The 14,365-nt window shown below is 36.3% G+C and overlaps 1 protein-coding gene across 4 annotated transcripts in view; it reads left to right on the forward strand.

Annotated features, from left to right (window-relative positions):
• The window catches only part of ktn1 (kinectin 1), a 42,888-nt gene that overhangs the window by 21,477 nt on the left and 7,046 nt on the right, over positions 1 to 14,365 (forward strand). For 3 of the 4 annotated variants that reach the window (XM_081394151.1, XM_081394154.1, XM_081394152.1), the window contains exons 14-31: positions 1,571 to 1,661; positions 1,764 to 1,832; positions 1,921 to 1,949; positions 4,089 to 4,179; positions 4,378 to 4,446; positions 4,560 to 4,597; positions 4,692 to 4,782; positions 4,887 to 4,999; positions 6,486 to 6,555; positions 6,708 to 6,748; positions 6,866 to 6,956; positions 8,957 to 9,043; positions 11,516 to 11,605; positions 11,712 to 11,810; positions 12,484 to 12,573; positions 12,684 to 12,776; positions 13,823 to 13,891; positions 14,030 to 14,113. In XM_081394151.1, the coding sequence (XP_081250277.1) occupies positions 1,571 to 1,661; positions 1,764 to 1,832; positions 1,921 to 1,949; positions 4,089 to 4,179; positions 4,378 to 4,446; positions 4,560 to 4,597; positions 4,692 to 4,782; positions 4,887 to 4,999; positions 6,486 to 6,555; positions 6,708 to 6,748; positions 6,866 to 6,956; positions 8,957 to 9,043; positions 11,516 to 11,605; positions 11,712 to 11,810; positions 12,484 to 12,573; positions 12,684 to 12,776; positions 13,823 to 13,891; positions 14,030 to 14,113 (1,405 nt within the window). The remainder of the gene's footprint in view (positions 1 to 1,570; positions 1,662 to 1,763; positions 1,833 to 1,920; positions 1,950 to 4,088; positions 4,180 to 4,377; positions 4,447 to 4,559; positions 4,598 to 4,691; positions 4,783 to 4,886; positions 5,000 to 6,485; positions 6,556 to 6,707; positions 6,749 to 6,865; positions 6,957 to 8,956; positions 9,044 to 11,515; positions 11,606 to 11,711; positions 11,811 to 12,483; positions 12,574 to 12,683; positions 12,777 to 13,822; positions 13,892 to 14,029; positions 14,114 to 14,365) is intronic. The other variant, XM_081394153.1, reaches the window with a different exon arrangement.

Here is a 14,365-nt window from a genome sequence, read left to right on the forward strand (position 1 = left end):
CAGCTTAAATGCCTTGCCCTTGTGGAAGATAAAATTCGCTCTTCATACCTTTTACAAGTAGAAAACATGAGGATATCAGAAACGAGATCGATGGTCTCTTTCCTGCTCGTGTCCACATCCCTCTCAAAGCGCAGAGCGGTAGGCTTTATCACGCGCCTTTGTGTGGAAAGTTTTTTTTTTTTTGTTTTTGTTTTTTTTAATAGATTCAACTTTATTATATTATGTAAGTTACCAGTATTTACTGATATTTATTTCAATGCTTTTCAGGCTTTAGTGTGTTGTTTCTTTTTTTTTTTTTTACTCAACTATTTTACTCATAAAGGTAAAATTTAACACTGCCATTCAAAGTTTGCCTCACAAACATGAGAAATGTATCTATAGAAAGCTTGAAATGTCTACTTTTAAACAAACCAAATTGAAAGCGAACACTCTCCAAGTATGCAATCCACATGAAAGGTGCATTTCTCTCTAAAGGTGGATCCACTGCAGAGATGACAAGTCGGCATCGGCAACTTCATCTTTGCAGCTGACACTGATTCAGAAAACACTAGATTATTAAAAAATAATAAAATTTCCCCTTGCTATTATTTTCAACACATTCATAATCATTACTTTTGCTGGTGCTTTGTGGCAAGCTTTATGTGTGCGCTTGATAGTGGGATAGGCTATAGGCCTTCATTACGTCTTTATACATTATTGCCTTATTATAGTTTAGTATTTAGTGATTCAATTAGTATAAATGTGCGATTAGTCGACTAATTGCTTAAATGAACAATTACTAGTCGACTAGAACAATCTTTAGTCGGGCTGGCAGCCCTAAAATATTGTGAAATGTTTTTACAATTGTAAATAGTTTTTATATATATATATATATATATATATATATATATATATATATATATATATATATATATATATATATATATATATATATATATATATATATATATATATATATATATATATATATATATATAACATTTCTTCTTATCGATTTTGAAAACAGTTGTGCTGCTTAATATTTTTGTGGCAACCGTGATACATTTTTATTTCAGGATTCTTTGATGTATAGAAATTTGAAAAAAAAAAAAACAGCATTTATTTGAAATAGGTTTTCTGCTAAAGTCTTCCTCACTGTCACTTTTGATCATTTCGGTGCATCCTAGCGGAATGAAATTATTTATATATATATATATTTTTAAATATATTTATGTATTTATTTATATAAAAAAACGCACTGTAATAAGTAATATTTAACCAAAGAATTGAACCAAAGACTTCACTTTGAGAAGTCACTGAGTGAAAGCATGATTACGCCTGCAGTGTGACACAGGCCTGATGCTGCTGCCGCATTAAAACCTCAGCTTATGAGACAGTAGAGTATTTGATGTTTATTACACAGCTATGTGGAGTGTGATTTGGACCAATTAGACCTGCTTTCTGCCAAAAGTCCTAACATGGAAACGGACTTATCACTTGCCACTTTATCGCACCTCACATGGTTGGGCAGTTTAAGGTGGCAGCTGTCTTAAACCTCATTATACATTATTCTGCATGTGTCTCTCATTAGGCTGGCTGAAAAAGAGCTGCAGAGAAAGAGCCTAGAAGATTCTCTCAATGCTGAGAGGAGCAGCGGCGCCAGCAGGGAGACCAACATGCAGGCAAGTGTCACCACTCACCACCATTGTTTTAGCTCACACCGGTTGAACTGAAGTTTGATTTCCGCTGTGTAATAAACCTGTGTCTCTCTCTGCTCTCTGCAGGCCATGCACAATGAGAATCTGACACTGAAGGCTGAGCTCCAGAATCTGCAGGCACAGATTTCTGAGCAGGTTAGACTTCAGTTGCTTTTCTTTCCACGAATCCACTTATACATGTGAACTTTAACGCACACCACTGTCGTGTCTTCTCTTTCCCCAGGTTGTAACTGTGGATCAGCTTCAGCAGGGGTGAGTGCATTGATAAGCAGATGGTTAGAAATATTAACATTATATAGTGCACACTAGTGCTATACTGATAATACAATTCTGGCCAATACCGTTAGCCCTGTTATTTTCATGTTATGGCCAATTAAAAATCAATATCAGTAATTGATTTTTAGTAAACAATAGTTTTATAAATTACCAGGGTTCGAAATGACTTAGGACTCTTGGGGGGGTCCCCTAAAATTCAATTATTACAAATTCTGAAGACTACATTGCTACACTATATACTGTAGGCAAAATTATATGGACCAATCTTGAAGGTGGGATAATGGTCTTGGGATGTTTTCATGGTTTGGGCTAGGCCCAGTATTGTAGTGGTGCCTGGAGAAGTGGCTATAATCTAACAGGTAAACCTCTAACTCTGGAGCAACAAAGTTGCAAGTTCTTTTTCCTCTTTTTCCCTCAGAATTGCGAGATATAAAGTCAGCATTGGATGAAATAAAGTCGCAATTGCGTCTTATAAAGTCAGAATTCTGACTTTTGTTCTCACAATTGCGACTTTAGGCTATATATCACGCAATATACTGACTTTATAACACATAATTGCGAGTTTATATCTCGCAATTCTGACATCTTTTCTCAGAATTGTGAGATATAAACTAACAATTGTAATATATAAAGTCCAATTCTAAGGGGAAAAAAGACGGACTTTTTTTTTTTTTTTTTTACCTCAGAATAGTTTATATCTCACAATTCTGACTTTATAACACGCAATTGCGACTTTATATCATGCAATTCTGACTTTATATCTCTTAATTGCGTATTATAAAGTCAGAATTGCAAGATATAAACAAGCAATTCTGAGAAAAAAAGTCAGAATTTCAAGTAGCCTATATTTCTCGCAATTGCGAGTATAGGCTATATCTCATAATTCTGACTTTATAACACACAACTGCGACTTTATATCACGCAATTTTGACTTAACACACAACTGCGACTTTATATCAGGCAATTCTGACTTTATAACCTGCAATTGCGACTTTATATCACGTAATTCTGAGATAAAAAGTTAGAATTGTGAGATGTAAACTCTCAATTGTGAGAAAAAAGTCAGAATTGTGAGATGAAAAAGTCGCAATTACCTTTTTTATTTTTCACTCTGTAGCGGAAACAAGCTTCCATAGTCTTCTGTTAGCTGGCAGATCATTTGGCTAAATTGGCTTCATACACATAACCTTACAGCTAGCAAGAAACGTTGACAAACGTAGGCTACGGACCCTACTCTTCTAATCATTACACTGGGTATCTAGTTAATGCAACTTTTGATATAGGAACTCGAACTCGTAATATTTTACTATAAGCAATTATGGAGATATAAACATAACCGAAGCACTTACAGGATTTTCATTCAGGTTTTCACTCTTTGTGAGATTTCGTTTTGCCGCGTTCAGCTACAGTGCGTGTCTGCGGGAGCACCACAACAACAATCTGTGACGCTGTATAGGAACTCACTCGGCTAATAGCTGCCCTGATTGCTGCCTCGCGCTAGGAAATAAATTAATTACTGTTATAAATATAAAACGTCACTAAAGACCTATAATTTTCACAATCATTTTTAATGTTAAAATATATTTGTCGGGGACCCCCCAAAATCCAAAAATAAATTCTTATGGGGGGGTGCCTAATGACTTATGGAGGGTCGGGGACCCCCCCGGACCCCCCTCATTTCGAACCCTGTAAATTACCCATGGTCTATGGCCATCTGTATCAATAATATTGAAATATTTTTTTCTTTATTACATTTTATTATCTTTATGATTACTTTGTGTTATTAAAAAGTGTATCTAAACTAAAAGACAAAGTAGAATGCAATATGAAAATTAGCATATGAAAATCCACGTCATGGATTTTTTTTATAGACGCTTGTGAAACGAAATGGAGATTCATAACGAAAGTATAATTCAGAGCTGAAATAAGTTTATTTTGCATTTCTAAGTAACATTAGTAAAGTTTGTAACCAATTTTATTCACGAACACAACTTTGTGTGGAGATTGGACTAAAATATGCAAGTTCTTCCTGCCAGTAATCTTTGAGTATATAAACGGTGACACATTGTTTATTAAAGATTATTAAGAAATGTTTGCCATATTATGTGTCCTTAGCCTTCAGCACCGAGATGAGAAGATTAGAACGGTGGAGACTTTACTGGAGTCCAGTCTCATTCAGGTGGCCAATAAGGAAGAGGAACTAAAGGTGAACAAGAAGAGAAAATTGTTTATATTTACTTTAGTTTATATTAGTTATAATAGTTTATTTTTTATATATATATATACACATTGTTTTTTTTAAAACTAGCTAAAGCACCTTAAATTCTTATTTTACTGCAGTTAAATTATTAATTTAAATTTGTTGTATTGAATGTACCTTTTAATTTTTTTTTTTTTTTAACAGGGCGTCATAAATGAGTATGAAGCTTTGAAACAGCAACTGGAGGCAGTACAGAAACAGTCCACAGAACAGGTAGCAAGCCACACAGAGACATTATATGTGGAGGAGAGAGTTGTACTGTGTTAAATGCCTGCCAAAGCTGCCCACTCACATTCTTCCTGTTTCGTACCCTCACATTTTTCCAGACATTATCAGAAAAGGCTCTAGAAGAGCTACAGCAAAAGTAAGTTGCATAGTCACGACTAGAGACTATTGAGTGATTATCATCACTCAACTATTTCTTGAGTGATAAAATGTAAACTTTCTGTTTCTATCAGGATTCAAGAGAAGGATGAAAAAATTTGTTCAGTTGAGGGAAGTTTGCAGTCAGCAATGGACAAAGAATCGGAGAGGAAGAAGGCAATAGAAGTAAGTCTGTGCTGCATGTTCTGTTCATCTAGATGATTCATTGCTGAAGTCTGTGCTCATCCATTTGAATGATGGATAAAAGACTGATGCAAATTTGTCCACAGGATCTACAACAGCAGGTCGAGACTCTAAACACTGAACTTGCTCAGCTGAAGAGCAGAGAAACTCAGGAGTCAAACTCAGACTTGAGTGCCAAACTTCAGGAGCTTCATGCCCAGTATGTATCTCTCCTCTCATGTGCCTTTTTAATTGTCAGTCAATTCCAGATTGAAAAATCAAATGGCATCTTTTTTTAAAGTACTTGTTGTACCTTTAAAAGTACCTTGTTGATTATATGGATAGTTCAGCCATGAAACTCTATTTGCGTTCTGATTGGTTGTTTCAGTGTAACGCTCAGTCAATTAAATTTCAGTATTAATTACCACTTCCCTTTATAACTGCAACGCATCAAAACAAATTCAATAACCGGGCGGGAAAAAATCAAACATAAAGCAGTTTCTGAAAAAATTTAGTAGATTTCATGGGGCCATATATTATAAGGTAACTTATTCTGTCGCGTTTGCTTATAAGCAAACAATTTTGCATTCATTCTCAAGGTTTAAAGGAACACTCCACCTTATTCACCTTCTTTCCTACATTTAGATAGGTGGGCAAATGCATTTTTGTCTCAGTGCATGCATTGTTTTAGTTTGACAGGGTCAGCGCTAGCTTAGCTTAGCATAATGAATGGAATCCTTTGTTGCCAGCTAGCATGTCCTGAGTAAAAGTGATATAAAAAAAAAAAACCCACCTAATTACTTCTTGTGGCCTGCGTATTCACAACAAGTACAAATAGCGATGCAGATTAACACTAGGCGATTTCCCTGGCAGATATTGACTTATATATTAAGGACTATATTAAGGGGGAAGCACAGGCGAAGCACTGCTACTTGGGCGTGATATCTCTGCGCCCTAGTAGCAGTGCTTCGCCTGTGCTTCCCCCTAAAATAGTCCCAAGTCAATATCTGCATAGGAAATCGCCTAGTGTTAATCTGCATCGCTATTTGTACTTGTGAAAACGCAGGCCACAAGAAGTAATTAGGTGGGTTTTTTTTTTTTTTTTTTTTATATCACTTTTACTCAGGACATGCTAGCTGGCAACAAAGGATTCCATTCATTATGCTATGCTAAGCTAAGCTAGCGCTGACCCTGTCAAACTAAAACAATGCATGCACTGAGACAAAAATGCATTTGCCCACTTATCTAAATGTAGGAAAGAAGGTGAATAAGCCCTATTTAAAAAAACGGTGGAGTGTTCCTTTAAGAAACATGTAGAATGTATTATCTTCCCTATTAATGGTATGAAATGAATACCATGATGCATTTCAATATCAAATGATGTAGAACAAAAATTATGGTAATAATTTTGGCCATATTGCCAATCCCTAATAAAGACTTCCCAAAGTTATCAAGTTCAGTTCCATTAGTCGTTTCCTAAAACGAAAAATACAATCAAAACACTGAAAACACTTTAAATTATATTTGAGAATATAAATTTTACAAAACTTTTTGCTGAAATTGTGATGCCAATAATAGCTTTTATCTGAAACATTTTTTCTTTCTTTTTGAGCGTCCCAGAAAAAAATCGGTGTTGAATTATTTAGTGTATATTATAATCACTGGATGTAACCCTGACAGATCAACAATGCATATGTATATCATAGGTTAACGGCCAAGGATCAGGATGTTGAGAGACTGCAGAGAGAATTGGAGAAGGAAGTGCAACAGCAACAGGTGAGAATGATGAGAAATTCATAACAGATGCCACAGAAACAACTATAACAACCTGTTAATGCAACATTAGTTTTACTCCAAGTAACTTTGCTGACATTTTGATATTCACTTTGCATTTGCATTGATATAATCATGTATTTTTTCCCCCAAAGCAAACCGTTTCAGCAGCTCCCAGCCAGGAATTATTAACAGCGTAAGTCGCAGTCTTTTAGTTACGATATATGTTGGTGATCTCAAACGTGTTCCAGTATAATAAAGGCTCATCACACTGACATAATACTGACAAGTCCCGTTGTGTGTCTGTCCTCAGGCTGTCAGAGAAGGACAAGCGGCTATCTGAACTTCAGGAAGAACTGCTTGAGTTGAGGGAATCGGTGGAGCTTCAACGTAAGAAGAACAACGTAAGTTGAGTGAGGTTGAGTTTTCTTTTCTTTTTTTTGTTTTGCTGAGCTGCTCCTGTAGAAGAGCTTTAGCCGTTCTTGTCTAATGCACATGCTGTTGAGTATGTAAAACAGGTGACTTTCATTTGAATGGCAGCTATTGACCAGATCCTGTGCATCCCTGAACCTTGTTGGAAGTGTGTTTGTGATAATTATGACCTGGAAAGAAATATAGTGCCAGTTTCTGCATCAGAAGTGTGCACTATGTAAATTTAACCCCATAAGAAATTAAAAGTACTTTTGAAAATGTGTAAAATATTTAAATATGCGTAATATTTGTTTATATTATTTAAAATGTAAACTAAAGTGTTCAGTATTTTCCAGAAGGTCATAAAAATACTGTCACTTATATTCCAAAGCGACTTATGTAATACAATTAATGTCAACCACACAAAGTACAAAAATATACACACACACACACACATAGCATGTCAGTCCTAGCATTGCCTTACTTGACATTGCAATCAATGTCTGTTTGGTTTGCTTGCTCACCTGATTTTCCACGATTTTAGCAGTATTCCTCCAGGCTACACGTGGAATCTCTTTCTTCTCTTCCTAAATCCTCAAACGTTTCACCATCTGTCTTTTTTGCTAGTAAATGAGTCTTTTTTTGGTCTTTTTTTTTTTTAGAAAATGTCAATAAATCTTGCTCAGCGTAACAAGAAAATGTGAATCAATCACCGATGCAACTTTTCATTCTCCTATGTTTGTGTTTTTTACCCTGTGTGAGTTAAATTCAGTTGTGACTTTTTCCTGGAAAATACAGTACATTAACATGAAATTTTAATGCCAGTCATCTAAAAAAAGCTTTTACATAGGGGTGGTCCCCCATCGTAGAGGCAGCCATATTTAGATATGTCAAGCTGAATACTACTCACTTTATCTTGATACATTGTCCCCACATTGTCAGATACTTTTTGTTGAAGAAAGAAATTGATCAGCTAATCGGGTATTCTGAAATCGGCAACTTTGGATTTTGTGATGCCACATCCACACCAGTAGGTGTCAGTGTAACGTCTCATATCGACCACACAAACAAAATGACCAGATACACCTTCAAGAAATCTAATTTTTTTGTCTTGTTAGTAAAACATTACATACAAAATTCCACACCAAAGCTGATATCAGAATGAAAGAAAAACATTGAGAATAATTGGGAAGTCAGTCCAAACTTCAAAGGGGACTCAAGATGACTGAAAATTATTTAAATTAAAAGAAAATAAGTATTAAAACACACTGAATCATCTAAAAAAAGAAGATATTTCATATTTAATTCACCCCCTTAACAACTTTTTTTTCTTTGAAGAAGTTCCCAATGTCTTGATATGAGGAAAAAGTTATGTACATTGATAAAAGTCTCCATGGGCATTTTTATACATTTCATGAATAAATATTGTCTTACAGTAGTCGTGCATTGATCTAAAATATTTCATCAAGTGGAAATTGAGTAAAAATCCTTATCCATTAAATCATGAACAACTGGAAAAGTTATGGGAAAAGCCATTGAGTCAAAAAAGTTGAGAACCACAGGTTTAAATGCTCTAGAAAGACTTGTACATCAGCTCAATACATTTTGTTTTATTTTATTTAGATATTGATTTATTTATTTTGGATTTGATGTAATGTTATAAGTTTAAATAATCCTGCATTTTCCACCGCTTTTTAGCTAAACATTCTTCATGGCACGTTTTCTTTTTCCCCTTGTAATTCTTGAATTACAGGACGATTTTGGTCACTGTTAGGGAATTTAAACTGTTTATTAACATTCATAAACCATTCATAATGTTTAGGCCGTTGTTTGCTTTTTGTGGTCTTTGAATGTCTGTGTAAATCAATGGTACATGGAAGTACCTTGGTTGGGTCTTGGAACTGTACAAATGGTTCTATACATGAATGGGACAATCATTTGTTTGGCAAGAGTTTAGGCTGAACTGAAGTGGTGTTTCTCTGAAACTGACTAGGAGCTACGGGAGAAAAACTGGAGCGCTATGGAGGCGCTGTCAGCCACCGAGACCATACTTCAGGGAAAACTCACCAAGAGCGCCAAGGTTCGCACCACAACTCCCAAACTACTTCACTCTAGAGTCAAATCAAAGCATCTCTCCAATAAGCCATTTATTGACCAGTGAAGTTCTTATTCCTAATTAACTTCCTCATGACTGGCTGCATACTCATTTCATAACTCTGAACTGCTCGGCTGCATGCTACTAATATACTAATGTTGAATGCTGAGAGCTGTAAAAATCTTCAAACGAAAAGCTTTGAAATTTGCCCAGAAATTTTGGCTGGATCTTGCTGATTGTTTTTTAAAATTCTCCTGTGTGTGTGTGTGTGTGTGTGTGTGTGTGTGTGTGTGTGTGTGTGTGTGTGTGTGTGTGTGTGTGTGTGTGTGTGTGTGTGTGTGTGTGTGTGTGTGTGTGTGTGTGTGTGTGTGTGTGTGTGTGTGTGTGTGTGTGTGTGTGTGTGTGTGTGTGTGTGTGTGTGTGTGTGTGTGTGTGTGTGTGTGTGTGTGTGTGTGTGTGTGTGTGTGTGTGTGTGTGTGTGTGTGTGATTATTTTAAACAAGACACCTGAAATGAGTCTGCAGCTATTTTTATTTATTTATTTTATTAGATTAGGAATCATTTTATGCCCAACGTTTCATTTGATCATCCATTAATGACATCCTGTCATTTGACATCCCTTGATTTCTTCTTTCCAAGCATGCTGATCACCACCTGATTTCCACTATTCAGTCAGCACCAATTTATATCTTATCACAATCTATTCAAAGAACTATTTATGTCATGACAACAGCAAGTTCTCCATTAGTTGGGTTGCATCCATCCAGTTTTTCCCCTTTCCCAACACCTTTTATGGTCTCACCATCTTTCTCCTCCTGCCAGATGTGTAGACCAATCAGAAATAAGAGACTCCGGCCCCTTTAGCTTGACGTCTCCTACTGGGTTGGTCGGTCATCTAAATGTAGCGAGCCAATTGAGTTAATGCCTACGTCACAGCATAGAGAAACCAGTGGCTCTATAAACGGTCCTGAAGCTATAACTAGCCTTGCTTACATCATGAGTAATTCTACTGTGGCTCGGCCTGCCGTCAGTAGCCAAGCATGAACTGTCCGGTTTGTCGACATCTGCTCTTAGTCATCTCCAGCTGTACGAATCCCAGGCCTGCACCTGCTGTACAAACTCAGAGTTTGCCAGACCTCTGTGTTCTTCTGTGGATCTCTTTAAATACATTCTAAAAATAATACAAAAGTAGTTTTTTATTTGGTTGTTAAAGCCAACCTGCAATAAAAATGTAGACTTTTTCTTTTATTAATGCACGTTCGAGATCTTCTATTGAAAAACAAGCCAATTATTTATTTGGGAATAACGTGATAGCTTGGTAGTCACTGTTTTAGCAATTTTATTCAATCTGGATACGTTCTGGTAGTTAAAGCTGACTAATCGCAATCCAATCAGTTCCCACTGTATAGAATCTCATACTTTTTTTCTCAAAGGGATAATTCACCCCAAAATAGTGAAAATTGTCATAATTTACTCACCTTCATGTTGTTCGTTCCTCTTTGGAACACAATTTTTGTTTTTGTGAAGATTGTTGGTAACCAAACAGTTTTGACAGCCACTGACTTCCATTCTTTGGACAAAATAAATAAATAAAAAATCTCAAAATATCTTATGTTTCACAAAAGAAAGTCATAAGGTTAGGAAAGAGAGGAGGGTTAGTAAAGGATGACTGAATAGCCAGTGGTTGCCAAAACTGTTTGGTTACCAAAAGTCTTCAGAATATCATCTTTAGTGTTCTGCAGAAGAACGAACAAACATGAGGTTGAGTAAATGATGACTAATTAAATTTTTGGCTGAGCTATCCCTTTAAATATCCTGTTTTTCTTGTCTATAAATAAAATGCAACACATAAAATGACTTTAAAGGCTACTATTTGTCTGTTTCCTTTGTCTAGGTGAAATAGTAATGTTTTGTTGTATGGAGAGCGAGTTACAATTGTCTTAAAATAACAGTAGAAGATTTATTTTATTTGTATGTGTATATAAAATAAAGGTTTAGAACGAGTTGTGGTGAAAAGGTGGACCTGTATACACCAAGCAAATATTCATTTGACGACAGCTTTGTTGTTGTGTTTTTTATTTTTGATTTTTATTTTTTTGATTTGATTGTTTACAATGATTTTTAAAATTCACTGACTAATAAGATATAACCTAATTTAGTCTGGGATTGGTTTAGGATATTATCCAGGACAACATAGTATAATTTGTGTGCATATACGTTATGTGAGTGGTTAAATTTGAGTTAATGGCTTATAGTGTGAGTAAATTGAGAAAGCAGAGTTTATTTTATTTGGGATGTTTTTCTTTTATCTCACTCTTTGGTGGGGACTCTGGGGAGCACCTCTGGTTTTCTACTGATCTGCGCACTGTTGTGGTGTGGAATATGGAGTGATTTTTAATTGAAGTGTGAAGTGTAAGCTGTGTGATTGATGGAGTGTTTGGTCTGTGTTTCTGCACAGGAGCATCAGAAGCTTCTCGAGTCAGCGGAGGCGGATTGCAGAGAGTTGCTGCACAGACTCCTGCCACACGTGCCACTGCCCACCAACCAGGTGCCCTAACACACTACACACACACATGCATGGCAAAGATCTCTTTTATAGATATTATCATATCATTCAGAATCCTCTAATGTATGTTGACATTGTGACTGTGCAGAACCACCAGCAGTGGCTGCAGACGTTCGAGACGTCCATGAGAGCGAGTTCGGCAGGAGAGGTGTCTTCTGTCCACGCCTCAGGGCCTGGAGACTCTCAGGTATAGATGCATTTTAAATCATCCAGAGATATGGGTGTGAACCGTCTTATGATTCAATTCGATTCCGATTATCATTAGATATCATGATGTGTTGCATCCTCACTTTTCAATATTACTGCACATGCTTACATATTCATCAATGAATACAAGCAGTCAATATGAACTCTTTTTATTGTATTTGCTTCAAGAAAGTACACTTCCTGAATGCTGCAAACAACAAACCAAAGTCTGAACACAGCAGACGACAGGACTATTTAGAACGAAATCTAGTAAATACTAAAAGCGCATCAAACTGTCAAGTGTACCTAAGTTGCGGTAATGCTCACACGCACTCACACACACATACGCTTACAGCCTTGCACACACTCACGCATGCACACACTCGAGCTCACACGCAAACTTTAAAATAGTGGGTGCATTTTTTTATTACTCGCTTTTGTGTTTCGCCTCCCTCCGCTATTTGACGCTAGTGCGAGTGTGACGAAAGACATCAGAGAAGCGTCATTAAGCTATAATCGATTATGGTCTATTACTGCATCGATGCATTGAGATGCAACGATTAATTTCAACATCCCTATCCAGGGACAATGTCTAATGAACCATTTCCAGCAATTCATGAATCAAATGGGTGCATAAACATTGATGAAGACTTCACGGTTTGTTTTCTGGGCAGGCTTTGGCGGAGAAGTTGAAGGAGGCTGAGGAGGCTCAGAAAGTTCTACAGAAAGATTGTGAGACGTACAAGAAAGTGCTAGCAGAGACGGTGAGTTGTGTTCATGGCATCTGTCTAAAATGGGTGACAGCTGATAGTATGTCAGCATCACAGTTGTACAGTGGTGTGTATGTTGAGTTTTTTTTGGTGTTGGGTCACAGGAGGGGATCCTGCAGCGGCTACAGAGCAGCGTGGAGCTGGAGGAGACGCGCTGGAGGGGGAAGCTGGAGCAGTCACAGGCTGATTTTAAAGAGGTTTGTAAACACGCACGCACACACACACACACACACACACACACACACACACACACACACCACAACAGCTTTCCTCATCTACACCCGTTCTTAGACAATTAATAGTCAGGTTTAATAATGAAGTCTTGAATCTATAGTGGTGTAAAGGTTTGCGCTGGCAATGGTTCAGTGCAATTATGATTATTCTCTAAATCCTGCAATGCATCATATGAAAGTATTATTTTAGTAAATCAGTTTACATTCAGCAATTGATGCACTGTACACTTATCTATATGTTATTATAATATGTTGTTACTGTAAAACACTACCGTTCAAACGTTTGGGTCAGTACGATATTTAGTTTTCTTATGCTCACCAAAGCTGCCTTTAATTGATCAAAAATACAGAACAAACAGCAATTTTGTAAAATATATTGAATATTATTATAATAAAGCTTTTTTTATGCAATATAATTTATTCCTGTGATGAGACAGCTGAATTTTAAGCATCATTACTCCAGTCTTCAGTGTCACATGATCCTTCAGAAATCATTCTAATGTGATGATTTGGTGCTCAAGAAATATTTCATATTATTATTATCAATGGGAAAAACAGTTGTGCATTTTTTTTGCAATATTTTGTAACATTGTCTTTTCTGTCACTTTTGATACTTTTTTTATGCAATCTTGCTGAATAAATGTATTAATTTCTTTCTTAATCTTACTGACCCCAAACATTTGAATGGTAGCACATTATATTTACATTTTAAAATGTATTATGTATTATTGTTATTATATTACAATTTTAGTTTAGTAGTACAGTAAAGAAAACCTCTGTTTTATAAAGTAAATAACCACATAGAATATTATTTACCAAACAAAACAAACAGTTATCCAAACACATAGTAGTCATGGCAATTAGGAGTGAAAATGTGCTTAATTATCATGAAAATAATAGTCAAAATACACATTTATTTGTGTGTGCGCTTCTGGAGCCTGTTACCTAGTGTTGTTGTGAGATTGACCTAGTTCGACTGCAAAATAAAGATGTTATTCTGTCGTGTTTAGATGACTCAGAGGGTAGTTGCACTGGAACAGGAAGTGGACAGACTGAGCTCAGATGGAGATGTGGAGAGTGTGAGTTTGCTTTCAGTTTGATCCTGCTCTTTATCAGCTCTGCAACACAATACAAATTAAACATAAATTTGAGAAACAAAATAGCTCTAAACTGAAGAATATGCATTTGAATACTGCTTTGCTATGTACATATCGTAGCTAAAGAGAGACAAACAGCAGCTCGAGGCTGAAGTGGAGAGAGCGGCGCGTGAGAGCGCCACCTACGTGTCAGAGGTCAGAGAGGTAAGGCCAATCCAAAGCTTTATGGATGCTTATACTTCTGTCTCTCGTTCTTTTTCTGTTTTAGTTTGTTGCTTGTGGTTGTCGTTTAAATGTCTAACATGTTGGGTTTTGGCAGCTTAACTAAAATCTGTTTATAGCTTTCAAGGTTGGCGTCTACTTATCTATCCTCGGTTCAAACTGTAGCAGCTATCAGCGATAAATGAATTTATGACGAACTTCACATGATCTTCCCAGTACTCTTTGTAGAAAGCT

This window comes from Scardinius erythrophthalmus, assembly GCF_964197995.2.
Source record: "Scardinius erythrophthalmus genome assembly, chromosome: 19".
NCBI lineage: Eukaryota > Metazoa > Chordata > Actinopteri > Cypriniformes > Leuciscidae > Scardinius > Scardinius erythrophthalmus.